This window comes from Thrips palmi, unplaced genomic scaffold, assembly GCF_012932325.1.
Source record: "Thrips palmi isolate BJ-2018 unplaced genomic scaffold, TpBJ-2018v1 HiC_scaffold_12, whole genome shotgun sequence".
Classification (NCBI taxonomy): Eukaryota; Metazoa; Arthropoda; class Insecta; order Thysanoptera; family Thripidae; genus Thrips; species Thrips palmi.
In genome coordinates, this window is record NW_023144623.1 from 10,099,506 (window position 1) to 10,126,485 (window position 26,980).

The window sequence follows — 26,980 nt, forward strand, 5'->3', positions numbered from 1 at the left end:
AAGGTGAGCCACCCGCGAGACCGATTGCATTCTGGTACACCTGCAGAAGCGCTAATGTTTTGGTTTCTTTCGTCTCGGAAGCGTCGACGGCGACCTCGGCAGCTCGGGCTGGTCGCCATTCGTCGGCGTGAGCGGCGGCCACGGCGGCAGATACGGAGGCCCCCCCGCGCGCCCCTACTCCCAACTGCACCACCGGGACCACGCGGCGCACGCCGACCACGCCGACGGCGAGGCGGACATCGGCATCACGGGGCCGGGGCACGCCGACGCCTCCTTCGAGGACGCCGACAGCGCGGACAGCGAGGACCTGGGGCGCGGCGGGTCCAGCGGCTACGGCGGCAGCGGGCCCGACGTCGACACGGCGCCCTCCGCGCCCTCCAGCCACGCCCAGGACAAGTGCAAGTGGGAGAAGAAGCTGGTGTGGAAGACCGAGTGGAAGCAGGACTGGAAGACCGAGAAGAAGCCCACCTTCCGCACCGAGTGGAAGAAGGTCCAGGTGCCGTTCGAGAAGGAGATCAAGGTCCCCGTCGAGAAGGAGGTGAAGGTGCCGGGCTACAAGACGGTCAAGAAGGCCGTCACCAAGGAGGTGCAGGTGCCCGTCTGGCAGGACGTCAAGGTGCCCGACGTCAAGACGGTCACCAAGGCCTACTGGAACGAGGTGGAGGTGCCGATCCACAAGGAGATCAAGTACCCCGTGCTCAAGAAGGTGGCGGTGCCCGTCTGGAAGATCACCGTGGAGCACGAGGACGACTGGGGCGCGCAGCACAACAAGGTCAAGAGCAAGAAGCTGATATGGAAGACGTCCTACAAGAAGGTCTGGAAGACGGACACCAAGACCGAGTACAAGACGGAGAAGAAGAAGGAGGTGAAGGACGAGCTGGTGAAGGTGTGGAAGACCGAGAAGAAGCAGGTGTGGGTGCCGAAGAAGGTGCAGGAGTGGAAGGAGGAGAAGGTGCCGGTCTGGGAGACCAAGGTGGAGACGGTGTGGGAGACCAAGAAGGTGGTGGACGTCAAGGACGAGTGGCAGATGGTCTCGGTGCCCGACGTCGAGGAGCAGCACGTGCCGGACTGGAAGATGGTGCAGGTGCCTACCTGGGAGGACGAGTGCGTGCCGGACAAGACCAGCAGTACAACCCACTGGTAGAACTCATGTTCGATGTATCGAAAAGTGGAGACATCGATACACACTTTCGGTGGACGAGAAAGGACTTACCAAAGCTGTTTATCGAATCGATTTGTTGCCTAATGCTTTATTTATGTCTAGACTCTAGGTGCCCACGGTCCCCAGTGGGACTAACTCCAGTCATGTTTTGCTCATGTTGTACATAATCTTACTTCATACCTTGTTAAGTTTGTTGTTGTTGATGCGTCTTCTGGAACTGTCCTACTTTCTTTCCTTGTAAATTTTCTGTCCCTTCCAACAACTTTCAAACCGCGGTACACAAAGCCCCGATCCCACCCCGCCTGTCTTGGTGGACGACTGTACCGTCGATTGTTGTTTTTCGAGTAAATATTTATGAAAATAAACTATTTTTAGCCACGACTCCTAGTAACACACTGACTGCGGGCAACCAGCTGGGAAGCCTCCCCGCCCCCTCCGCCGCCCCCCGCTCCCGTGTCGTCTTTATTTAAGTCAGGCAGTCGGCCAGGGACTCGAAATACCGCCATGCCTTTGCTATCAATACCCAAACACGCGCGCTGGGCCGTTGGGCCGCTCGGCGAGGCTCGTTGAAGCGTGCGGACAATGGTCGGGGAATGCAGGCGTGCTGACATGGCGGCATGGCGGCATGCGGAAGCCTGCGAGCGACAAGCGCCAGCAGGGAGGTCCATTCACACCATTCACACCGCGCAGCGCGGGCAGTGCGCCTTCGGTGTACAGTGCACCGCCGCGTCCATTGATGACCGCCGCGGATTTGATGCTCCGGACCGCGAGGCAGCGCGCGGTGGGGCGGGACGGCAAGGCCGCGAAGCACCCGAAGAAAGAATAGCGATCAATGCGCCGTGTAACGATGCGTGTGTGTGTGTCGGTCTCACTGACCCGATTCCTCCGCCTCGACAGAAAATAAACACACACTTTGAGGCTGTGAGCGCCGCCCCGCCGCCCCGCCGCGGTCAGAAGGGTTGCCGACGTGCTCGGCGCTCACGGGGCGGCCGGCGCCGCGGTGGACTCGAGCCGGCCGCGGCCTGCGCCGGGACGGTTGGCAACCCAACGCGCGGCGCGGTGCCGGCCGGCTGGAGAACGGCTGGAGGCTCCAGACTCCAGATCCATCATCGGCGGGTAATCGAAAACGCCCCCCGCGCGCGGCCTGCTGCACGGCCTGCACGGCCTGCACGGCCTGCACGGCCTGCACCTCGGCGGCGCGCATGTGCGGCGCACTGCATTTAGAACGTGACGCGTCGTGTCTTTCCGGGGCGCGTGGCGTGGCGTGGCGTGGCGGCTAATGCTGATTGCCTGGCGTCTCGAAGCCACCTAGTGCAGCCTGCAGCCGCCGCGCCGGCCCGTTACTGAACGGCCGCCTAATTCATCAATCTATTAAAAGAGTGAGTGTGTGGCCGGCCTTTTCCACCTCTCCGTTTGCTGTTGTTGTTTTGGGTTTTTGTTGACGTTACGAGCGCACTGTGGACCGCCTTGCTAGAAAAGGGGGCAGAGGAAAGGCAGTGCACAAGGAACTGCTACTGTGTGCCGGTGTGGCGGTGTGGCGGTGTGCCGGTGCGGGACAACAACTGTGGTTGGCCAAATGATTGGAGGCGAAGGAGACCAGCAGCCAAGTCGTGATGGGGCATTCTTTTTTTCTTGCCTGCGTGAGAGACTCGGCGCGGCTTCGAGGGGTACTTGGAGTAATTGCTGTTTGAAAGGGAGGCAAGGACTCGACGCGCTACCGGCTGCCAACAGACACAGGCTTGGGCACAGGCGTCGTCGCGGGGGCCCAGCCACGTTGGGCTCGTTGGCGGCTGCCTACCGCTGCCTGGCTGCCACGCGCGCGCCGCGGCGGACACCTGTTTGTGACCCCGGCCGGGCCCGGCGCGGCGCGGCGCGCTGTTACGAAGCGGACGCTCCTCGGCGCAGTGATTTGGAAAACAAAAAAAAAGAGGTGGCCGCCGGCTTGACGAGAAGCATGTCGCCACAGCCGAGGGCCGCTTCGGCGCTCCGTCTCTCTCGCACCCGCTCGGGACGCCCCGTGAGCGCGAGAGAGACGGAGCGACCAAACTGTCCTCCGGAACCAGGCCGCTGGAGGCGCCCGGCCCGGCCCGGGGAAGTCCACGCTCGTCTCCGTTTAAAACCGTCCTGGCGATGGGCACACTGTTCCACCGGGCTGTGGGCACGGCGATGTGGTCACACTCGGTCGGCCGCAGTCAAGTCCCCGCCTGCAGCCAGCCTCCAGCGAGCCTCCCCGTCGGCTTCCTGCCTTCCTCTCCTCCGGCTCCAGAATTAGCGCCAATTTGAATAAGTCTGCGAGTGCGCGCGCGACCAACCTGTTATTCAAATGAAACTCGCGGCGCGCGCTCACGTCGGTCGCACCATTCAAAATCGACGCCCTGCGACTCGTCTGAGCACTTTGGTCGTGGGTTCGAATCCCCACGTCGCCAGCACAAAGATTTTTTTTTTCGTGTCGTAACCGCGGAGGCGCGCGGGCGCCGAGTCTTATTCGCGCGGTCTAAATTATAATTACAGGCACGGCTCGGCTCGGACTTGGAGCAGTCGCGGATTCCGGAAGGCGGTGCCGGCCTACGGTGTACCGGCAATGGCTCAATCCCCGAGGCCTTGCCCAGGGCAGCCCAGGGCAGCCCAGCCCAGGGCCTGTCCCACCACCCGAAAGCAGCGGCAAGCGTTACGGCCGGAGTAAAACGCGTGGAAAGAACACGTGCAGCTCAAGACTAGTACCCGAAAAATAATTATTTTTAATTTATTGAACGTTGAAAAGAAAAAAATTGTGGAAAAGGGAATTGAACCCTGGTATGTCGTAGTGAGAGCCCCAGCACAGCCCAGGACAGGAAGTCCAGGCCGCACCTAACCAGAGTGAGTGAGCAGCGCGACGAGTGCCCAGAGACCTGCTGCTTTTAATAAAAACACGTTGGAGGCGGTAGAGGCCCCCCCGCGCGTACGCTACACGCCGGTTCTCACGCAAAACACGCACGCACTCTTACACGCACACACGCACACCTGATCCAGTCCGCTTCGATGCGATCTACAGTGGTGCGACAGCCCCGACGCGATGCGCCCCGTCTCGCTCGCACTGACGGGGTGGGCCGCGGGGGCCCGGTCGGTCCACTGGGATAGCAGTGTACGAGCGAGCGGAAGGGTCTCGCTGTGCTGGGACAAAAAGAAGGCGCGGGTATGAGAAATTGTCCGGGCGGCACGTGCAGGTGCACGACGATGCCGAGGCGTTTGGAAGGAATGCCGGACCAGACTCTCGTCGCTCTGTCTCTCTCGCTCCCCTGCGGGACGCTCGAGAGAGCTCCGTGAGCTCGAGAGAGACAGAGCGACCTTCGGCCTGGAGGGCGGCCGCCAATCCATCACGGGTGGATTTTTTTTAGACGCCGCCAACTTCTATTCCGAATTAGCTCGTAAGTCAGCTGCAAGTCAGCTGCAAGTCAGCTCTGCCGGCCCTCTCTTCCGGACCAGTGCTCCCACGCCCTGCAAATCCGAACGCATTCCGTCCACCGTTTCCTTGCAGAGTTCTCGGAGTTCATACGCTTTACAAATGGCAGTGCATCACGCAGGACGTACTGCCGAGTACTTCCAGCGCCAGGATTGCGAGGATGGGACTGGGCAGACGCTGTCTCTCTCGCACTCACGGGGCGCACCGCGCGTCCCGCGTGGGTGCGAGAGAGACAGAGCGAGGGCGCTGCTAGGCGCGTGTGGTGTGTTTCGTGTTCCTTTTTATGGCCCCCCGCGTGCGGAACAGTGTGGGGCTGCGGCCGCCACTGCGTCACCGGCGCCTCATGTTGGCAGTGGTGCAACGGGCAGTACCATCCGTTCACCCGTCTCGCAGCCGCACGGGTTAACTGCTCGATTTCTGTGAGAAAGAGGCTGGTTCAAATCCGGGTATTTCCGAGTGAATTTTTTTTTGTGTCACCCACTGACTTGCCACGTTGGTGTAAAAGCGCTGTAATTGAAGAACGTAGTTGAAGAACGTTCCAAATCCCCGCTGTTTAATTTCTACCTTTTTTTTCGAGTGTCCCGGAGGGTGTTGCACGGTTATTTTCAGCCGACTGCCTATTCATTATTGGCAGCAGTGACGAGTATGGGCAGCTAGGCCTCGCCTCGGCCACGCCGAACCAGTGCCCACGTTCCTCGTTCCGGTCAGCAGCGGACTGATTCGTCGCTGTCTCTCTCGCACCCATACGGAACGCACGGGACGCCCCGTGAGTGCGAGAGAGACAGAGCGACGACAGCCGCTTGCAGGGAGCAGGGCGAGCAGGGTGTGTTCCTTAATTGTGGCCGATTCCACGTAACCCTTTTTGAATGTGTGGCGCCATCTACGGCAGCGGGGCTCTTACGACGGCCACGTTCTCCGGCATTGCAAGTCCCTGGCAGCCGCTGGCAGCTGTCGCCCTCTTTTCCACGGCGCGCCTCTCCCCGTCTCTGTCGCTCTCCCTTCGGAGAGGCGTCGCGACACCTTCAAACAGTGGATACCTCGGTAGATGCTTTATTGTGATGCTGGAAGGGAGGCTGACTAGCTGACAGGACAGGCGCTGGCTCGCCGTCCACTCGGCCACTCCGGGCGAAAGGTGAGGAATCAGGGCGGTTGCGTGGCACGGGCTGCTATAGGCCGTAAACGGCGGATTCGTTATTCGTTAGCGGCGCAGCCATCAGACGAGTGAATCTAATGGACACAGCGGCAGTCCGGGTACCCGCCTGCCCCGTCCAGGCCGGACCAGGCAGACTAGCTGACTAGGAGGCGTAAAACCTGCAAATCTGGACCACCGCACACACACAAACACACACGCTCACACACACCGGGGGCTTTGGCGCGTATTACCCAAGAAAATTCCTTTCTCCTATCGCGAGAGAAAGGAAACGCTTTGTCAAAAAATAACACGCGAAAAAAGTGGACCGATTAAGTCTGAGACCATCAGGCAGGGGGCTTGCAAAAAGTGTGGGCATGTGTGGTGGAGGCCCAGAAGAAACGTAGTGTGCAGGCAACATTTGCAGACGTCCTGCGTGCTGCCGGAGGAGGCTCCCGGAGGCCTTCCTGGACGTCTAGCGCGGTGGGGCTGGACTGGGGCTAGACTGGGGCTAGACTGGGGCTAGACTGGGGCTGGAACCGGCGGCCGGACCTGCAACACCAGCCGCGGTAGCTGCGCGCGCTGCCCGCCTAGCGCGAGCACTGGACCACACAGACACACCTCGAGCGCGCTCTGCTCTGACCGCCACGCCCGGCTGCCTCGCCTCACCGCCCGGCCGGTCAGGATGCTGCCGAAGCCTGTTTTCACACTCTTGCAGGATCCCCGGAGGAGGACGCCCAGCCAAGCCGTTCCGAAAGGCCCGGTGCAACGTCGCTCCGTCTCTCTCGCTCCGCGACGGGACATCGGGACGCCCCACGAGTGCGAGAGGGACGGAGCGACGGCGTTGCTAATGGGCGTCCAGGAGGACGGCGTGTTTCCGTGGCAACATAAGTAGGCAGAAAGTCTCACGATGCGACGGCGCCGAAAGGGTTGCCAGCCCGCTGTCCGGGCAATATCTGGGTTACATCTGGGCTGCGTCAACTGCAGCGCGGCAGCGCGCCTGCGGTGCGGAGGGTAGGCAGCCACGCGAGCCACCCGTGCGTCGCGGCCGGACTCTTGCCTACCTCGCAGGCGCTTGAGGCTTCGCCCAGCGTGGCCCGTTCGGCCGGAGTGGCGGTCGACTGGACCGCGCCCTGCTTGGCCCTGCTTGGCCGCGCCGCCGATGGCGTGGCGATGGCGAGGCGATGGGCACCGAGCCCCAAAAGGACGCGTGCAATAATGCAGCAGCACCAGCAGCGGACCGCAGGGACTCGCGCAACGCGAAGCACGCCGACGCCGAGGTGGGTCTCTGCCACGCCCCGCCCCGCCACGCCCCGCCACGCCCGGAAGCCGGCCATCCGAGTGAACGGAGCGGTCAGCGGCGTGCGAGGCGCGGAAGAGAAGGGCGTCGTCGCCTCCCCCTCCCCCTCCTGCACCGCCCCCTTTCTGTTCCCAGGCACCGCTCTCCGGCGCCCGCCAGGGCCCCGCCTGCAGTGCCTGATGGGGCTGGGCATGGCTGGGCTTGGACGGGGGCACCGCCGAAGTGAGGTGGGGGTCCAAAGTCGGGTCCGGCGGCGGTGGCGGGTCGGGGCGGGGCGGGGTGGGGTGGGGCGGGGTTCCCGCCGACGGTGTGCCGGGCAGGGCCGGACAGGGGGTGGGCCGGTATAAGAGCCCCGCACCCCGGCCTGGAGGACACAGTGTTCGGTGTTCTGCCCTCTGGTCTAGCTGCTGGCTCAACATGCGCACGTGGACGTGGCCGCTTCTGGTCAGTGCCAACCCTCTCTATTCGACGTGTGTGTGCGTGTGTGCGTGTGTGGTGTGTGCTCAACCGTCTCTGGATTAACCTAACCTGCGCCGCGGCGGTAGTGTGCCGGAGTCATCCCAGTTCGGAAAGCTCTGCTTCAACCTTCAGCATTGAAAAACGTGAAATTTCGTCACTGTCTTTTGTTCCAAATTTGATTTGAAAACGGTTTGCAATTGTTCTGCAACAACTGCAGTGGCGGTCCGCCGCCTCGCGCTGCATGGCGCTGCACCTCGTGTAAGGCGGCAAGCTGATGGCGCTGATGCCGTCACGATGACGGCACTCTGCCGCGTCGCGTCGCGTGCCTCCCTCTCTCTCGCGCACTCGAGGGGCCGCGAGAGAGACAGAGAGCGCCGAAAGCCGGCAGTCACGTCGCCGCGCCGCGCTGCGCCGCGTTGCGTGGGATGACGGTGCGCCCGCCAATCGCTCACTTACTTCACTTACTCTAATCCGCGAACGCGTCCGCGGCAAACGAGGGCCGCTTGTTCCTCGCGCGCAGCGGCACGGAGTGACGCTTCAACATTCGAAGGGAACCAACAACAGCGGCACAGCGGCTCGTGTTGTTGTCCCTCTCTCTCTCTCTCGCACCACCGCGCTTTTGTAACTTGCAAACTGGTCCATCGGGCAATCACTCGGGACGGGACGCTTTCTTCAAACACAGCGCCCTATAGATAGTCATTCTTTTCAAAAACCAAAATTTCAAAAAGTTTTTTTTTTTTTTTTTTGCGGTGTGCTGCACTGCAGCCGAAGTGCGGGCGGGCCTCCAGTTTCGCGCGTGGAGCGCGGGGCCGAGTCGCCCGGAACGAAAACTGCGTGTAAGCATTCTGCTACGGCGGTTTGTCGGCCGGAACGCAACGCTACCGCAGGCCGCCAACAGCTTCCGGCGACGCAGAGCAGCGCAGTGATACGGGCGTTCCTTTATCCGTTACGGCACCGTGGCACGGGCGGAATTCGGCGCCCCGGGGGGGCCAACCCCGAGGGATAATCCGTAATCCCTCCGTCCCGCAACCCAGCCGTTTGTCCGTTTTGTTTTACATTGTCAATCTTTTGAGCGGCTTTTTTTTTTTTTTTTTTTTTGTAAAACGGTGCGATTGCACAGCCTGCACGTTGCAGCGAGCGCCACACTGTTATAGACAGGCGGGATACGTATCTCTTAATATCGAAAGCTGCGCCGCGGTCCGGTTCCTCCTGGCGCCTGCTTCGCCTGGCTTCGCCTGGTCCAGCGGCTTCCATCGTCCGGCAACGCCATCCAGTTTCCGGGTGATTTAACACAACGGCCTCTTTCGCCCCTCCGGCCGCTCCGGCCGCTCCGGTAGAGGAGGCCTCGCACTCACACACTCACACACACTCACACACACACACGCACACACACACACACACACACACACACACACACGCACGCACGCACAGGGCGTTCACTTGACAGGACGGCATTCTCTTAGAGCGGCTCGCCAGCAAGTGTGCAAAGTGTCCCATGGAGACGTTTTCAGAATCACAACCGTCGTGTTACGGCACGACCGTGCGGCCAAAGGGGCCGACTTTGCAGGCCAAAAGTTCAAGAATTTTTTTTTAAATTTTGTCTCGGAATGATGTGTGTTTTTTGTTGGTCTTTTGCAATTGTGCATATACGCGGATATGGCCAGCTGGCCACAGCTTCCGCTTTCTCTGTGCTCTGGGCCCCACGCGGCCCCGCGGCCGACCGATCCGCCAGTCGCGCCGCTTGTGTTTATTGTATATGATTACGGTGCGGCCGACACTGACCGCAGCCACGGCACTGGTCGCGCGGCGCAGCGCGGTGCATAACTGGACCGATTCGCCCGGGGAGTCGGATCGGCCGGATCGACCGCCTTCTTGTTCCTGAGCGATTCCGCGCACCGCCCCGTCCTCGTCCCCCGTCCCCCGTGCCCCGGAGTGCGAGAGAGACGCGTGCGATTTGGTTCAAACTCTGTGTTTCTCTGCCGCAGGCGGTTCTGGCGGCGGTGGCGGCGGCCTCGGCCATTGCCGTCCCCGTGGAGCCCGCCCCCGCCGTCGCCGACGCCGTCCAGGGCGACGCCAGTCCGCAGCCAGCCGCGGGCCAGGAGGGCCTTGCACCCACTGACGCGTCCAGCCGCGCCAAAAAGAGGTAAACAGATTTTAAAACGTTGCCGGCGGTGGGCGTCGAACTCGCGTTGCTGACTGGATGTTTTTTTGCGCAGTCTCGACTTGGAGGTTGGCGGCTGGAAGACGCTGCAGGGAGAGGAGCAGGAGGGCGCGTCCAGCCACATGCTGGCGCTCGGCCTCGGACACGACTTCGGCGGCCACGACATCGGCCTCGGCGGCCACGGCGACCTCGGCGGCGACCTCGGCGGAGACCTCAGCGAGCTGAGCGGGCATGAAGCCGAACTCGGAGGAGGCGGCGACATCGGCGGTGACGACCACCACTGCAAGTGGGAGAAGAAGCTCGAGTGGAAGACGGAGTGGAAGCAGGAGTACAAGACCGTCAAGAAGCAGGTCCTCAAGACCAAGTGGAAGAAGATCCAGGTGCCCGTCTGGAACGAGATCCAGGTGCCGTCGCACAAGGAGATCGAGGTGCCCGACTGGAAGACCGTCAAGGTGCCCGTCTGGAAGGAAGTCAAGGTGCCCGCCTGGAAGGAAATCAAGGTCCCCGAGTACAAGATCGTCAAGAAGCCCTACTACAAGGAGGTCAAGATCCCCATCACCAAGGAGATCAAGGTGCCCGCCTGGAAGAAGATCTTGATCCCCGTCTGGAAGGTGACCGTGGAGAGTGGACACGACGACTGGGACGACCACCACAGCAAGAAGAAGGTGCACAAGAAGCTGACCTGGAAGACCGAGTACAAGCAGATCTGGAAGACCGAGCACAAGACGGAGTACATCACCAAGAAGGAGGAGCACTTCCACGAGGAGAAAATCATGCTCTGGAAGACCGAGAAGAAGCAGATCTGGGTGACCAAGAAGGTCCAGGAGTTTAAGGAGGAGAAGGTCCAGATCTGGAGGAAGGAGAAGAAGACCATCTGGGTGACGAAGAAGGTGCAGAGCTTCAAGGACGAGTGGCAGAGCTACCAGGAGCCTGAGACCAAGGAGGAGCAGGTGCCCGAGTGGAAGTCCGTGCAGGTCCCCGTCTGGAAGAGCGTCTGCGTGCCGCAGCACCACGAGGAGCCCAAGCACGGCTGGGAGTAGCGATGCGGCGGATGTGGTCATGGAGGAACAAGTTTGGGACTAGTCACAGTGGTCGGTCACAGCCACCCAGAACCCAGATCTCACTGCCTTACTCGTCGGCCGGGCCAGCGCATCCAGCGCACCAACCAGCCTGTCCGCGACCAACCGACTGTTTTCCTGTTTTGTTAAGTTTTACGTGTTTAAAGTTGCCTGTTTTTTTACTTTTAATAAAAAAAATGAAACGTGTTTTTTTTTGGATAAAAATTGTGTTTTATGCCTAATATGACCCTTGATATTCTCTGATGAAAAAAAATTGGGGCAAATTATTACTAAATAACAACACTTTATTTGAATGAGAAAAAAACATATCATAATACAAAAACGACAAGGAATGCAAAATTAATATACATCCTTACATTTCAGGTCCAAAGCGTACCGCACCTTTAAAAACTAGTGCAGATAAAATTTACAACTTTCACCCAAAAGACAATTGTTTTTGAAGCAACTTATCAAGAACATGAGCAGTTATGCGTTTTTATCGAGTGTGTGTTATGCTGTAAACAAAACGTGTCCAAAGACGAGCAAAGGTGAATGGAAGAACGTATAACTGTATTAATGTAAAATAGTATTTTATTGTTTTGCTTACATGTTTGTACAGTGCAGTTTCAGTGTGTTAGAGAAGCGCGATGCCATAGTAGAAAATGCATTTTTTGACCCCTGGAGACATGAACCTCCTGGGACGTAGGCAACCCTTACTGCAGCGCGGCAGACAGGGAGGCAGACTGATCGAAATCGAATTTTGAAATTGGGTCATCCGTAAAGAAATCGTGTTTCAGTCCGCGACAATGGTCACAAACTGCAGACATGAGTCCGCTTTTCTGAACGCTGTCTCGGTGACAGTTTCGCGTGGGTCTCGTCGCGATGCAAACCGAGGCGAGGGAATAATGGCAAAATGCAACTATATCACAACTAATATATACATCACAAAAGTAAAGAGGGTGCCAGTCTGCTCGTGGAGCTCTGCTCGTGGAGCGAGGGGGGCGAGACGCGCGTGGCGTGGCGCGGCGGCACCAGGCGGCACATGGTGTCGAGGGCGACTGCTGCCAACTGAGTGGGCGGGCGGAGTGGAGGGGCGGGAGGGGGGGGGTCTACTTAGGGGGGTTGAGCCTCTTGTGCAACCGCTTGACGGAGCGCTCCTGGCCGAGGGTCTCCAGGGCGCCAGGCCGCAGCATGCGCACGGCGTTGATGGCCACCTCGGGGGTCTTGTTCTGGAATCGGACCAGGTAGCACGCGGCGAAGGCACCGGCGCGGCCGCGGCCCTGTCTACAGTGCACGCACACCGGCTGCAACAAAAAGCAGATTAGAAAGGGTGGCCGGCAGCTTCACCGGCAGCCGTGCCGCGGTTTGGTCCGAGACTCACCTCCTTCTTGGCGATGGCCTTCTCGCAGAGCGCGATGAACTGGTCCACGGCGTCGTCCGTCGGCATGTCGAACTCCTCGACGGGGATCACGGTGGACTTGATCTTCTTGGGGAAGTCCTCGGGCTTGGGCATCACGTCGGGGGACAGGGTGACGAGGTGCTGCACGTTCTCGCGGGCCAGCGCGTCCAGGTGCTCGCGCGTGCGCGGCGCGCGCACCACGCACAGCTGGCCCGGCACGATCCAGCGCAGGTCCGACACCCAGAACTCCTCGGGCGGCATGGCCAGCAGCTCCTGGTCCAGCGGCGGCAGCGGCTGGTGCGGCGGCCTCTCCATGATCTCCTCCAGCGTGGGGGTGCTGGGCGCCTGCACCTCGGTCTCGGCGTCGGCCATCTGCAAGGCGACGGAGTGGCGGTGTCAGTGGCCACCCTCAGGCCGTGCCATGCCGACGCATTGAGGTTGCACTCGGCGCGGCGGGCCTTGCTGCCATGCCGCCTCGTTTGCGACCACAATGTGTATCAAAGGCGCGATCGATGGTCGTCTGGTTCTGTCCCCCTCGTTGACCCGCCCCGGGCCGCCCGGGCCGAGCGAGAGCGAGAGAGAGGGCGCTGCCCGGCCGCACTGGCACTGGCCCGGCGTGGCCCGGCGTGGCCCGGCGCCCCCAAGCATCCTCGCTGACAGGAGCTGGCCCGCGGCCAGCGCGCAGCCCGCCCGCCCCGACTCGTCCGTTCCGTTCGTCAGCATGGCGCGCTCGGCAGACACTCCAAAGTATCGCTAAGCTCGCGCCGCCACGCCACGCGCGGCCGCGGCGGATGCGGAGGTTCGCCGACGGTGCTCGCGACGTCGAGTAATCGACCTGCAGCGGTTTGGGAGGCTTTGAATGGCAACAGTGCGGTGGCCTTCGCGGCCCGACCGAGCGCCCGGCAGGTAGGCAACCCAGCCGCCTCGCCGTACTCGCGCGAGGAGCGGGCGGCCTACCCGGCGACTCGCAGGCGCCAGGCACTCGGCCTGCGCCCTACGGTGTACGCCCCACGCAGATGACATCACGACGGCAGACCCTAGATTTCCCCGTGCGTTGGCATGTTCGGTATGCCCTCCCATTGGCTAGCCAGGCTAGACTATAGCCACTGGCTCGGATCGGCTAAATATACCGATGACATGGGGTCGGTATTGTTTTCCACTTTCGACCGGGTCCAGCCCGGTCAGGCCTCCTCCGTCCGCGAGCCTCTTCCCGGGACATCCATCACTGCGCCCAGCAGCCCAGCCGGGCCCAGCCCAGCCCAGCCCAGGGGGTCGGTCCAACGGCCCATCCGAACTCGCACGGGCGGGGCGGGGCGGGGCGGGGCGGGGCGCGCGGTGTCGCCATCGCGCAGCAACAGGAATGGCCGGCGGGCGGGGCGGGGCGGGGCCGGCCGGAGTACTTTCACTGTAGCGTCGTCTTAATTATCGCGTGGCACTGCAGTGCAGTGGGCCTATCAATCCAGCGAGAGGTCTGCTGCAGACTGATTCCGCGAGGCGGCTTCGTCGCTCCGTCTCTCTCGCTCCTGCACGGGACGCCCGAGAGAGTGCGAGAGAGACAGCGAGGAAAACGACTCTCGGAATCAGTCTGGAGGGAATGCCGCCCCGCCAGCGTGCCGCCGGGGGGGCGGTGGGCGGTCCAGGCCGCGGCCAAGAAGGAGGAAGTGACGGTGTGCGGACTGCGGACTGCGGACGCGCACTCACCGTCGGGGCGGTCGGGGCCTGTGCGGGCCGCGGGTCCTGGGCCAAGAAGCTGTGCGCGCTGAGGCTCTGCACGGAGCGGTTACGGTAAGGCGCGGGCCGTGGGCCTAGCATGCACCGCGGCGAGACGACGCTCTGGAGGACGGGCCCTGGACCCGGGGCCTTGCCTGGAGAGCGGCGGGGTGGTCCTGGCTGCGAGGGCTTCGCGGCGTCGCGCTGTCGCGCCGTGTGAGGGTGACGCCGGCGTGGACGCGAGCGCGCGTGCTGTAGGAGCCTCGAGGCGGCGGGAGGCACGCGAACTGCACGCCCCAGTACCAGCCCTTCGCGACGACTGGCCGTCCCCGGCCTCCCTGTGGGGCCCCTTGCCCCTTCCCCACCCCATCCCGTTCCCCTTGGGGTTTCGTTCCCCTCTTGAGATGACTGGGCCACGGGAAGCGGGCAGAACCCCGTGCCCCGCCTGGCCCCGCCCCCGCCTTCTCGTGGCGAAGGTGCTACCGTGCTTCTCGCGTGGCAGCGCGGCGGCGCGGTGCGGTGGCAGACGCGGTGGTGCCCTACCGCCGCACTGGGCCGCGCCAGCACCGCCAGGCCCAGAATAGAGCACCCCCTCCGCCGCGAGTGGCCCCCGCGACCCCTGCGGACACTGGGCACTGCGGGGTGGGCTACCGGCTACCCCACGCACTACCTGCCGGCCACTGTCTCTCTCGCTTTCGTGGGTCGTCCCGTATGGGTGCGAGCGGAGAGACGCCGTTCGGAATCAGTGTCCTGGCTGGCGCTGGCGGCACCTCAAAGGCCCGGGCTAAAGTCCCGAAAGCCAGCCCTGAAGTACCAAGTATTAGCTTTTACTCTGCACATGCTGTTTGGCAGACTAAGGCAATGTTGAAAACAAGGACTTTAAATAATGTAGTTTCTCCATTTGTTTTTGTAGTATTTTTTTTTAATGAACAGGAGCTTTGGTGGAACACCTCAAAGTACATAGGTATATTGGAATGCAACTGATATGAAACCCCAAACTTAAGTGAAAAAAATCATCACAAGATCTTCATTAAATTGCAGTGTCTCACATCATTCCAAAAAAATATTAACTAACATAAAATGAATGAAAAACCTCTAAAAAGGGCCTTATACAAGTCTTCATTTGAACTCTCAATAATGATTTGTAGAAAGGAAACTGTTTGTGCTGCCAGCAGCGAGTCCAGAGCAAGTTGAAATTAAAACAAAGAGAGGAACAAGCATAATATTGATTTGTGTGTTGTTGGCAGTCGACCATAAAATAGGCAGCCCCTAGTCATAAAAGACAGGGAGACCATTAAAAAACATTATTGTCTTCACTTTTAGCCAATGACAGCACAACAAGAAGTAGAATTGAATGGACTGGCTAAAAGAACAGCTAAGTCAGACTTAAAAGTTGGTCGCATGAAACAAGCTCTATAACCACATAGCACAAATTTAAACTATTATGCACATTCAAGAAATACTTGTTTTCTTGACACATACCATGTTTGTATGACAGACATTGCAAAGGCAGAATACTCTTCTTAAAATTAAATAACAATTATATCACATGTAAAGCAACATGAGTTATATCACAAAAATAACTGGATCTCAACTGACTAGCTTTTACAAACACAGTGCCACAAGAAAAATAAAGCATTAGGACTTAATAGAGCACTGACCTGCTCCATTCATAAGCTACATTAATTACACCCCAGCTGACAAAGGCCCGGGTGCAATTCATGTGAACTCCCCGGTACATTTTTAAAATGCTGCGATTACGTTCATTGTATATATCTCTAAAGGCTTCAGACATACTTTGAAATGGCACTCCTAATCTGCTTTGCATATGAAACTTTAATACATTACATGGATAAAAAACACAACTTAAAAATGCACCTATAACAGCACCACTAAGAAAGTCTTTGGTGAGCTCTTCCAACAATTGTCCTGAACTTGGAAGTCGATCTTTAGCTTCACCTCGTAAGTAGAAAAAAAAGGCATTCGAAGGCCCATTTCTTAATAGGATAGGAGTGAGACCTCGGTAATATTCTTTGAAACCATACTCCGCGCCGAGTTGTCTGAATGCATGCCTCATATTTTGAAAATGTTGATGATAGTTTCGGTCTTGAAGTAAAGTTTGAACCCGTTCAAAAGGAGTTAATACAGCTTCAAATGTGCCAGCAACTATGGCAGCTGATGGATTTGCTATGTACGAAGGCACATTGGCTTTTAACAGTGGAATGCGACACTCCTCATAAACACCAAACATCAATGACAGACTCAAAGACTTCTGACATAGTGGTGGCAGAATCCCCCTGTACAAGAAGAATAGGCCTTCATGTGACAACTGTTGGATTGCTCTGGAAACACCAACATCATGAATTATCTGAAACCAAACAAAAGTTGTAAAATAATAACAATTTCAATTTTTACTGCTGTAAGAAGAGAAAATATTTAAAAATACAAACCTGCCGAAATATAATTTTGTTGATTGGGTAGGTAATAGTTATGTTGACAAAAGCTGAGCTCAGCCCGCACAGGAACTCTCGCCAGTCCCCATGAGGATGGGGAACAGCAGACAAGAAATTTGCAACCTCAGAAATTATGTGAGGGTGTCCTCCCATATTGATTGCGTCCTTTAGAGTTTTTCTGAGCAGCAATGCATTACTTTGAACATAGAATAGGTCTGTCACTTCCTGCAAATCAAAGTAAAAGAGGAAACATAAACATAGAGGAATAAAAGTAATAACGATAAGAATATGTGAAAGGACAATTTCTTTTAAAAATTTTATAAGTCCAAATATGGCAGGGGATAACTCCATGAAACATGCTAATGAAAAAGATCAGGTAGGCTAACCTCCCCTGATACCTCTTTCAATATTTTTATACTATATTATACTTTGAAGGGAAACTTGCGAGAATTTTTATGAAGGAACCCAGAATTGACTTGACATAAAATGAGTTAAATCCACAAAAATTATGTAAAGGCGAGTACACAAATATAACGAGGATGTGTCCAAGTGGACTCAGCTAAAATTGGCATGGTTTCTGCTTTCCATCATAGCGAGGAACTTACTTAAGCATTAACGAGAGGAGTAGGTTTCAACAGTTAAGCCCTCCACTGTGCTTGATCACTTGACAACCGTTTTGAGAAAGAATTCATCCTAAAATGCTGATAACCCAAACTTTTCAGAGCAGAAGATCGACAACAATCCCAGGGCTCTCTGGATTGTTATGCATGTGAAGGATCGATCAAGCAGGCCGAGTCGGGAATGTCGTATGTCGGCAAACAAATCTGACAAACAATATTTTTCATTTATGAGTTAATGTCACGATTTATAAAGCCATGGCCGCCGTTCTGAAGAAACGGGCTCTTGCTGAGTACACGCAAGTTATTGAGGTGAGAAACTTACTCATGGTTTAATTTGTAGACTTGCTGATTTGAGGTTATGCTCTCATATTACTTTCCTTGTGACAGTTGTCATCTGTGGCATTTTTTTCTCATTCAATTTTTCTGATTCACCCTAATACTTAGGAGCAGCCAAGACCTGTGAAAAAACTTCGATTAGTGAGAAAAGCATCTTCAAGCAATTCTACTATCCTGTACGTTGGTCTTCTCGAGAGACAAAAAACAAGTAATGATGCATTACAGGTATTACTGCGAATCTCAGATTCACTGCAGTTCCAGGTTCGTAGTGTTCCATTTCGACATGGCATGGCAAACTGAAGCTTAATTTGAATTGTTCTGAAAGTAATTCTTCTAATATTATCTATTATTTTGTAGGAAGATGACTTTTTAGACATCATTAAAAAGCTTCAGGAACACTTTAGACGTGAGAAAGAGTCAGCTGTACGGGTCAAAATTCTATCCTTATTTGTCGATATTGGCAGTGAAGCAGGTGCAGACGTTCAAGTGTGTGAAGTTATCTTTTTGAAAATAATTTCTCAAGCGATTCAATTTTTCAACTTTTTCTAACAATAATCTTTTTCTGTTTCCCCTTACAGCTTTTATTAGAAGAAACACAACAAATGCTGAAGGAAGAAACGTCTCACAAAGTAATTGTACAAGGAGTAACAACTTTACTTCGCCTTGGGAAACTACTTCATGACAATGTGCAAGTTCATATCAAGCTGGTACTAGCTACCAAACAGGTAACCAAGTTTCTGGAGATTTTGTCTTGAGGTAATGGAAAAAAAAGTTCTAATATACCTTTTTTATTTTCCTTATCTAGTACCTGAAGGATACCTCTCAGGCTGTTAAATCTAGGTGCCTAGAGTTAATTGGTGAGTTGCTCCCAGTTAGTGATTCATCTCACAGCGGACTAACTCAGAGTATGCTCAGACTTATTGGTGACTACACTCATAGCCAAGATGCACGTGTGAGGGCGGCATCCTTCAAAACAATGGTAAGCATATTTCAGTTTGCTTGAGTTCAGATATCTATGGATGATAAATTATATTTTATTCTTTCCCCATTTTCTGAGCAGATTAATCTTCATAATCGAGGACTGAAGCTTGACTCTACTATATACTCTGAAGTGTGTTCTTCATTGAAAGATGATTATGAAATTGTTCGTCTTGCTGCATTAAGGTTGATTTGTGTCCTGGGCAATACTTACCCTGAAAAGTAGGTGCATCCTTTGTCTTTCCTAATTTTACATACATTTATCTCAGATTGATGACTGATGAATTCCTCTCTCCTCAGCATTGTGGTCTTACCTGACTCTGAAGGAGAACAGTTGCGGCTTGTTGATGATGCATTTGCTAAAATCTGCAGCTCAGTGACTGATTTATCTTTGCGAGTCCGAACTATTGCCTGTCAGCTTCTTGGGACAATGACTCAAGTGAGCCCTAAATTTTTGGAACAGACATTGGATAAGAAGCTTATGTCCAACATGAGAGTATGTATACGGTGCTTCAATTTTTTTTTGATAATTTAATATAATTTCATGTCTTTAGCACTGCAACAAATTAATTTTTTAAATTTGCCTTCAGATGAAACGGTCTGCCCATGAACGAGCTTTGGAAGTGGTGAGGTCTGGAGAGTGGTCCAGTGGCAAAAAATGGGCTGATGATGCTCCAAGACAAAAGCTTGATGCTGATTCAATTAGCTTGGTTACAAGTGGTTCTTGTGGTGCTTTTGTCCATGGTTTAGAAGATGAGTTTTTAGGTATGTTTTTCTTTCACCTTTTCCTTAATTATCATGACCCCTAGGAAATGGCCTTTACTTATTATTTTATTTTATCTATCAGAGGTTCGTAGTGCTGCCGTAGATGCACTTTGTTTGCTATCTTTGGACAATCCTCGGTTTGCTGTCATGTCTTTGGACTTTTTAGTGGACATGTTCAATGATGAAATAGAAGATGTGCGTATAAAAGCAATTGACAGTTTGACTAAAATTAGTAAACATATTGTGTTGAGAGATGATCAGCTTGAAACCGTCTTGGCCGCCCTAGAGGTAAAGTTTTGTTGAATCTACTAAACCATAGTACTCTTATCTTACAGCATAGCTCTTTTAAATTTGTCTTTTCTTGTGCAGGATTTCTCTATGGATGTGCGAGAAGGGTTACATAAAATGTTGGCAGCATGCAGGCTGTCCACAAATAGCTGTCTTCAAATGTGTGTTGAAGCACTTTTGGATAATCTCAAGAAGTACCCTCAGGACCGCCGCTCTTTATGGCGCTGTTTCCAAAGAATTGGCAGTGTACACCCAGAGCTCACACTTCCAATTGTGCCAACTCTTCTAAATATCCACCCATTTTTTGACATGCCTGAACATGATGTAGAAGACCCAGCCTGTATCCTTTCTTGTTTCATTCCAATTCTGTCATCTTCTAGCCGATGATTCAAGGAACTTTTTTCTTAACATTTCAATACAGATATTTGTATTTTGATTTTGGTGTTCAATGCGGCTCAGCAGTGCTCTACAATGCTCCAGCTTTTTGAAGAAAATACTTTAAAACATTACTCATACCTTCGCGATACCATGCCTCATCTAGTACCCGTCTTAAAAGTAAAAATTTCAGAATTGTGTATGTCTTTAATAAATTTTTTGATATACCCTTGAAAGGGTTAATAATTTGGATCACTTTCATTTTTCAGCTGGGAGTTAATGTTCGAGCTCAGGAGCTAGCCAGTGTGGAAACAAACACCTCTCAATTCATGGAACAAATTTTTAGCCAACTTGAAGCAGCTCCTAACACCACTTTACGTGCTGAACTTATGGAGGCTGCTCAGAGAGACTTGAGCAGGCTAGCCACAATCGATTCGGCTGTAAGTCCTTCAATTTTATCAAGTTTTTTTTTTCTTTTTTTTTTTTAAATTAGTTTTGACTTGGTTCAGGTGTTATGATTGAGTTTTGTGTTTGGTGTGTAATTTTTGCTCTTATAATTTCCAGGTGTCAGGGGCTGCTGAATTCACTGCTCTCTTTATTGGATCCCAGTTATTGATGGAGCAAGTGCTTTCAAATCGTCTTTGGTCTAATCCCGCTTCGCTAGCCACTCAACAAGGCAACATCATCCGAACAACAATCACAACATTACTCCAAAACTGTCTAAAGTATGTTGACTGTGAAAAACTGATTTGTTATGTTGTTGTTGTTTTTTTAAATTGTACTTACTAAAAACTTCATTTGTTCTTTTTTTTTTGTCTTTAAATTATGTCTGAATGAAATAAATTTTCCTCACAGATTACAGCACATGTTTATGGGTCTGGGCTCTGTGGAGCTTGCAGCAGTAAAGCAGTTCAAGCTGAAGGCACTTGCCCTGCAGCTTGTGTACATTGTAACAGGCAGTAATTCTTCTGCTCTCTCCCTCTGTGACCATTTTCTTCTCCAAGTAGAAGAAACGCAAAAGTAAGATAAAACATAATTTAACAATCTGGTTGGAGTATTTGTTAAAATGTTTCATATTTTTTGAATCTATCTTTTTAGATACTTGACTGATGAGAGTGTGAATGCTGAAACGTTCACAAGCCTCTTATTTAAAGAAATGGCTCTATTGGAGGAGACAAAGCCCGGGCCCGTTGCTCGCAGTGTGTTGAAACTTCTGCAGACATCGAGTCTTGCTCCGCCTCCTCACCCAAATACATCTGTTAGTAGTTGAATTTTAGTTGAATACATTTAACTGTATTTGTATTAATAGTATATTTGTTATACTGTAATAATACCCTGTTTGTAGGTCCACATGCTGTCTGCTGTAATCAACGAGCCGCAAGGAGATGCTGACAGTGCTTACAAGTTTACAGCTGGAATGGTTATAGGAATCCCTCTAGATGCGGATATACGCAATTTGCGAGATACATCTATAGTACGAGTTAAACTAAAATATCCTGATCAGCAAACAGTTCTGATTATTCCGAGAACTTCAGATTTACGTAGAATGGACAGAGATGATGCATCTGATTCTAATGGTAAGTACCTTCAAACTTTATAAAGCCCTTACAAAATGTTATAAATGCATGTCAATTGTTATTTTTCTTTTCTTTTTTTAGGTACAGAAGAATGTTCTTGTTTCCGCTTATTAACAACTGTGTTGGTGTCACATCAAGTATGGTCAGAGGCAATGCATGTAGATATTAGCCTAGCCTTAGATGTATCTGAAGCTGAAGGTGGATTAGGAGTACCCTCCACAGCAAGGAAGGTTGCTGCACAGAGCCAGAGAGATCCGTGTGTAATAGACATTTGCAAACCTGTCAAAGTATTTGTGTCGCCAAGACCTATTAAAAGAGGAATTTAGACTTACTCTTTTCCTTGCACTAGTATTTCTTAAAGGATCTTAAACTTTTGCTAGTCTCCTTGTTCATTCTAAGCCGCATTTTCCACCCTTACATTCATCTTATGGCTTGTCATATTTTATAAATCTGTGAATATTTATGTATAAAATGTATTATAGTGACTTGACTTCATTTGTAAATATCTGATCATGTACAAAGTAGTTGTCAACAGTTATCTTTATTATTTTAAAAGATAATAAACTTTTGAAGGGGAATTTTGGTTTGTTTCTTTTCAAGATGTGGAACTACAGTACCCTCACTTGTAAAACAGCTAGTTTAGTCCCTTCCCCAAACTTAACTGAAGATGTAGAAAAATAAATCTTTCCTCCCCCCGTTCTTCCCAAGTTCTTCCCTCTGACATCAGCCCCAGCCCCAGCTGGATCAGGTTGTGCGAATAGACATACTGATTGTAAATAATAGTTTTAACCTGCGAATAGTTGACCCGTGTTATTGTTTTTGTTTATGCTCGTTGGAAGACTGTTATCGGCTATCACACGAATTCCACAAGTTCCTTTAATCTTTCTGCTAAAAACTAGCCATGACCATCAGCCACCAATTTATGTAAGTTTTTTTGAAGTTGTTTTTCTCGTAGTGTCGAGTGTTTCATTTACATTGGACTGGTAGGAGCTAACAGTCATCCATTTATTCTATTAAAATTTAATCTAACCTAATTTACTTCAGGTGAGATCGTCTGATCATTCCAAACTTCCAGCAATATTTGAGAGTTGCCATTTCCATGGATGATGAGGAATTAGAAAGGTAAGACCAGATTCAGTTTTCATCGTAACTTGCAACCTTGTTCTGAAGTTTTTAGGGATATATTTTGAAGGTGTAGTGCACATTATTTAGTTGCTTTCATTAAGAAATCCGGTTTTGAGTCTTTACTTATGTTCAAACCAATCTTGTTTGCAGGTTAGCAGCTGAAGAGCTGCTGAAGGAAGCTAAGCAAGGTGCCGCCAGAGCAGTAGTACATGGTGCGTTAGGGTGGAAAAAAGATCATGCACCCCGCCCCAATAAACGCTTCCTTACCACAACTTTAGCGAACACCATGCAACACAACCACAGAAGGTCTCGCTCCCGTTCAACATCTCCTTACCACAAGTACAACCGTTCAAGGAGAGGGAATTCTAGTCATGAATCAACCCACAGAGACAAGCACCGTCACAGATCAAGAGAACGTCACCGAGACGATCGAGAGTCTAGAAGAGATAAAAGTGCAAAGAAGGAAAGAAGTGAAGTGAAACATAGCTCTAAGAAACATTCAAAGGATAAGGAAAAAGATGAAAGGAAAAGTCATAGATCGAAAAGGGGTCACAGTCATTAACTGACAATGTTTTTATGTAAGACTTTCATCAAGTGTTGTTGTTTTTTTTCTCTCATTTTACATCTTTGTTTCACTGACTTTTATAGCAAGTATTTTAGAAAGTCACTTCTTTGAGATTATTTCTTTGTTTAAAAATTTCCCCTTCACTTTTTTTGTGAGATTGTAGCATGTCACTTGTTAAATGACTGTCCTTTTCTCTAATTTTCTTTTATTTGGGCGCCAACTATCTAGCCCACCATTTGATTCCTCTTACCCTCTCACCAACTTCCTTTCACCTGAGTTCTAGGGAATGTAGTTTGCCCGATGTTATATAGAGTTGTTAAATTGTTGTTCTATAATGCCACTGTATTTTGTGTAAGACAAGATTTTCAATAAATATTTCAGTATCATAAATTTGAAATGTTTGTGTAGTAAGGGGATTGAGGATTTCAGAGAAAAGATATTCAGTGTATGTCTTTTACTCAAGTTTATTTCTGGAGTGGAAATTCAGCACAAATGTAAAGGTTGGGCCTAAAGAAGAAAACAAATTCTAGACAAATAGGACAAAAGCAATCCACAGCTATGCCAAGAGCTAGGGTAGCAAGCATGTATTATTATGTGGACAAAAGAGAGACCACAGTCAAATGAAGTAGTAAACAAGAAAACTCCAATAGGAGAGTAAGATAGGTACATGAAAACTTGATAACAAGTTTGACTTGAAAACAATATACAAACTCTCATATCTGAAATTATTTGTTCTATGTGACAGTAGACCATAACACAATAGACACTAGCATAACCATCAGAGAAAAGCCAAAGTTGTAGCTTGTAGCTCTGTAAACTTCACATTAACAAAGATTTTCCATCAATAAAATTTACTTGATAAGCGTACATTGAGTGAGCGGGAAATTAAGGGGTCAAAATCAACTCTCAGATACTTCATAAGTAAAGCGAAACAAAAGGTAGCAAACATTGGTAATTTACATTGTTTCTCGGTTGTACATTGGATTAATCAGCTTGGATTTTGACTTTGCAACCCATGTTCAATTCAGTCACGGGTACTTTAGCATTAAGTGGATTTTTAATCTTGTCACTGCCCAGAGTTAGCAGACTTGACTGCAGTGTGAGCAGGAGTAGTACACTTGTTAGTACCCAACGTTAACAGACTTAGTTCACAGCCAATGGCTGTAAGCACTTAAAAGTTGCAGTGATTTGTAAAGATCCTGGGCTATCATTGAGAACCCTACATGAGTTTCCGTCAGGATAACTTAAATGTGTCGTTCTGCCCCGAGTGTTAACGGACTTGAGATAGTTCAGCCTTGTATCTACATCTTATGAAGTGTGGCTTGTACCTGGGTGAGCAAGCCTGAGATCCCAGCCAGCTGTGAGTTTCCAAATTCCTGACCATATTGTTAATAAACTTATTGACACTGAGAAATCTTTTTATCAAGCCTTTACTCCCGAGACCACACAGGGTGTGTTGACCCTTGAAAAACCCAAGAGAGAACTAGTGAGTCGAGCAAACAAACAGTTCAACCCAAGCATAACGTTTCTTATCTCCGTAGTCTGCCTTGTGTCCTCATCGCACAAAGTAACTAAGTGAAAAAGCTGGGGGAGCAGCAATGAAGGACACCAAAACATAACAGAAGAACTGAAGAGGAGAGTGCTGGCAACCACGCAGGAGGACACTGAGAACAAAGACACATGACATCAAAATTTGCTCAAGTACATATAGGCATTATAGGTCTTAAGTGAAGCACTCCAAAACTCACCCAAAACATTTGAGTTCCTCTTCTAGAAATTTGTTGTACATAAGTAAGAGTGACTTGAGGAAAGTTCGATTCAGCACAGCTTTCTGACTCCAGATGGGCCTAGCTATATTATTAATAACACAAGAAAGATTAGATTTCTTCAAAATTATAAGATGAAACAAACAGAAAAGGGAACACAATTTACCTGTAAATGACTTAGGTTTCAATCGCATAGTTTCAGTCCATTACAAAGATGATTTCAAAAATGTGAAGTAAAAGAGGACCATCAAAATTCTGAAACAAACAAAAGCCAACAAACATCATATTAGTTAGCCTCTCAACCAGAGCGTATAGTGGGGATACAGATTTCACTGACAAACCTTTCAGCGTGGTGCGTCCGGCGAATCCAGCGAAGTCCCTCGAAGTCCCGCGGCGAAGTTCTTCTGATCCCACGAAGTCCCGCGGCGAAGTTCTTCTGATCCCACGCAGTCCCGCGGCGAAATTCTTCTGATCCCACGAAGTCCCGCGGCGAAGTTCTTCTGATCCCACGCAGTCCCGCGGCGAAGTTCTTCTGATCCCACGAAGTCCCGCGGCGAAGTTCTTCTGATCCCTCGAAGTTCCGCAAAACCACCCGCAACCCGCCCCTGGAGGCCGATCCCGTCGCACCCCCGTGCAAGAGGCCGCCTGAGGCCCATCTCGCCTCGATACTGCTACGACTGCTACGCACCCCGTGGTGGGGCCGAAGTCCCATCCGCGATGTCGATTCCGTTCGCTCCGCTCCCGAACGCAGGCGCCAGGCCCGCAGCTCGCACCGTCCCGAAGTCGCGGCATCCCCTGCAACGTTCGGATCCCCAGGGGGAACCGAGGCCGCGAGGACACCGCATCGCCGGGGAAGGACGAAGGGCGCCCAGCCTGGCCCAGCCAGGAACGGCCGGGGCTCGGACAGGTCGCGGCGACACCCGAAAACGCCAAGCTATCCGGAAGCTTGGCGCCAGGGTGCGAAGTCCGATCGAAAGGCCCGCGCCGTGGGTCGGGAGCTCGCAGTGCTCCGCGCCGGGATCTCCAGGCCAGAGAGGGAAGTCCGTTCGAGAGGCCCGCGCCGTGGAGCTCACCGGGGAAGTCCACTCGGATGGCACGCGCCGTGGAGCTCACCAGGGAAGTCCACTCGGATGGCACGCGCCGTGGAGCTCACCAGGGAAGTCCACTCGGATGGCACGCGCCGTGGAGCTCACCAGGGAAGTCCATTCGGATAGCCCGCGCTGTGGGGCTCAAACAGGGAAGTCCACTCGGATGGCCGTGGGGCTCACCGGAAGGCCCCCGCCGTGGTGAGGGAACACGTGAGGAGCCAGCCCCGCACCGCGCGATGCCCAGCGCAAGCACCGCACGCAGGCTGGTGCTAGCTGGTGCCAGCTCGGGCCAGCACGTCCAAGCCGAAGTCCGTCCAGTGCGTCGCCAACGGGAGAGGTTTAGCCCAGCGGCAGGCTCGGCGCCCACCGTGACGTAACATCCCGTGGCGGCGCGTGACGCCGGGCAGGACTCCTCGAGGGGTCCAGCGCAGCTCCGGCAGCTCGCGACTGCCACCGCGCGACGTCCTGACGTCCTCTGGGGCTCTGCAGCTAGTGACAAAGCAAAGTGGATTCGGAAGGAGAGGGGGCCGTCGTTTCGGTGGAAGGAAAGGTTTCATACAGCCCCGTCCCGTGATGATGAATGGAATGGCCCCGCGATGGTGAGACGAATGAGCGAAGGAAGGCAGAAACAATTCTACTACCCTCCTGCGAAGATATCCCACGAAGTCCCGCGATGAGTCCAGCGAAGAGGCTCCAAAAAGAGTTCCCGCGAAGTCCCGCAAAGTCCCGCGAAGTCCCACGAAGAGGTCCCGCGCAGAAGTCCCACGAAGTCCCACGTAGAAGCCCGCGGAGAAGTCCCGCGACGAGGCCGGCGAAGAGGTCCCACGAAGTCCCACGCAGAGGCCAGTGAAGAGGTCCCACGAAGTCCCACGCAGAGGCCGGCGAAGAGGTCCCACGAAGTCCCGCGCAGAGGCTGGAGAAGAGGTCACACGCAATCCCACGATGTCCCGCGTAGAGGCCAACGAAGAGGTCCCACGATGTCCCGCGAAGTCCCACGATGTCCCGCGAAGTCCCACGATGTCCCACGAAGTCCCGCGAAGCCCCACGAAGAAACCGGCGAAGGAGGTCCGCAAACAGCGAAGTCTCAACGAAGCGCATGATGCTCAGATCCACCCTTCAGACCTCAGAAATAAAGTCCTAAGGACAGAAGGGCGTCCCCTGATGCCCTTACGATTCCCTTGAGGGAAAAAGTAGGAACATCAGCCACGGCCCTAAGGCAACTTGCAA

General features: G+C 52.7%; 5 protein-coding genes across 7 annotated transcripts; 3 read left to right on the forward strand and 2 right to left on the reverse strand.

Moving 5' to 3' along the window:
• The first annotated feature begins 7,447 nt into the window (after positions 1 to 7,447).
• Positions 7,448 to 10,901, forward strand: LOC117639859 (titin-like). Its single transcript, XM_034375803.1, has 3 exons — positions 7,448 to 7,474; positions 9,475 to 9,632; positions 9,706 to 10,901. Exons 1-3 carry the CDS (start codon positions 7,448 to 7,450, stop codon positions 10,688 to 10,690), a joined length of 1,170 nt encoding a protein of 389 aa, XP_034231694.1. The 3' UTR covers positions 10,691 to 10,901.
• A 380-nt stretch (positions 10,902 to 11,281) lies between these two features.
• On the reverse strand, positions 11,282 to 14,140 carry LOC117640207 (dual specificity protein phosphatase 23-like). Its single transcript, XM_034376527.1, has 3 exons — positions 13,809 to 14,140; positions 12,090 to 12,479; positions 11,282 to 12,012 (listed from the first exon to the last, which is right to left on the reverse strand). The coding sequence occupies exons 1-3, from the start codon at positions 13,917 to 13,919 to the stop codon at positions 11,818 to 11,820; spliced, it is 696 nt and encodes a 231-aa protein (XP_034232418.1). The 5' UTR covers positions 13,920 to 14,140; the 3' UTR covers positions 11,282 to 11,817.
• Positions 14,141 to 14,717: 577 nt separating this feature from the next.
• Positions 14,718 to 17,014, reverse strand: LOC117640206 (solute carrier family 25 member 51). 2 transcript variants are annotated; one of them, XM_034376524.1, is made up of 3 exons: positions 16,876 to 17,014; positions 16,268 to 16,495; positions 14,718 to 16,185 (listed from the first exon to the last, which is right to left on the reverse strand). In XM_034376524.1, the coding sequence occupies exons 2-3, from the start codon at positions 16,421 to 16,423 to the stop codon at positions 15,463 to 15,465; spliced, it is 879 nt and encodes a 292-aa protein (XP_034232415.1). In that variant the 5' UTR covers positions 16,424 to 16,495; positions 16,876 to 17,014; the 3' UTR covers positions 14,718 to 15,462. The 2 variants fall into 2 exon arrangements, with proteins under 2 accessions (XP_034232415.1, XP_034232416.1); XM_034376525.1 differs by lacking the exon at positions 16,876 to 17,014 and adding an exon at positions 16,716 to 16,843.
• A 43-nt stretch (positions 17,015 to 17,057) lies between these two features.
• LOC117640205 (integrator complex subunit 4) lies at positions 17,058 to 23,289 on the forward strand. 2 transcript variants are annotated; one of them, XM_034376522.1, is made up of 19 exons: positions 17,058 to 17,199; positions 17,335 to 17,487; positions 17,584 to 17,712; positions 17,805 to 17,951; positions 18,032 to 18,205; positions 18,287 to 18,426; positions 18,505 to 18,700; positions 18,795 to 18,969; positions 19,052 to 19,257; positions 19,339 to 19,597; positions 19,679 to 19,812; positions 19,902 to 20,072; positions 20,197 to 20,357; positions 20,488 to 20,652; positions 20,731 to 20,890; positions 20,978 to 21,209; positions 21,291 to 22,133; positions 22,254 to 22,331; positions 22,485 to 23,289. In XM_034376522.1, the coding sequence occupies exons 1-17, from the start codon at positions 17,146 to 17,148 to the stop codon at positions 21,533 to 21,535; spliced, it is 2,901 nt and encodes a 966-aa protein (XP_034232413.1). In that variant the 5' UTR covers positions 17,058 to 17,145; the 3' UTR covers positions 21,536 to 22,133; positions 22,254 to 22,331; positions 22,485 to 23,289. The 2 variants fall into 2 exon arrangements, with proteins under 2 accessions (XP_034232413.1, XP_034232414.1); XM_034376523.1 differs by having other exon boundaries at positions 17,059 to 17,199; positions 17,341 to 17,487.
• LOC117639860 (protein POLR1D-like) lies at positions 22,309 to 22,896 on the forward strand. Its single transcript, XM_034375804.1, has 2 exons — positions 22,309 to 22,331; positions 22,485 to 22,896. The coding sequence occupies exons 1-2, from the start codon at positions 22,309 to 22,311 to the stop codon at positions 22,894 to 22,896; spliced, it is 435 nt and encodes a 144-aa protein (XP_034231695.1).
• Positions 23,290 to 26,980: the final 3,691 nt, after the last annotated feature.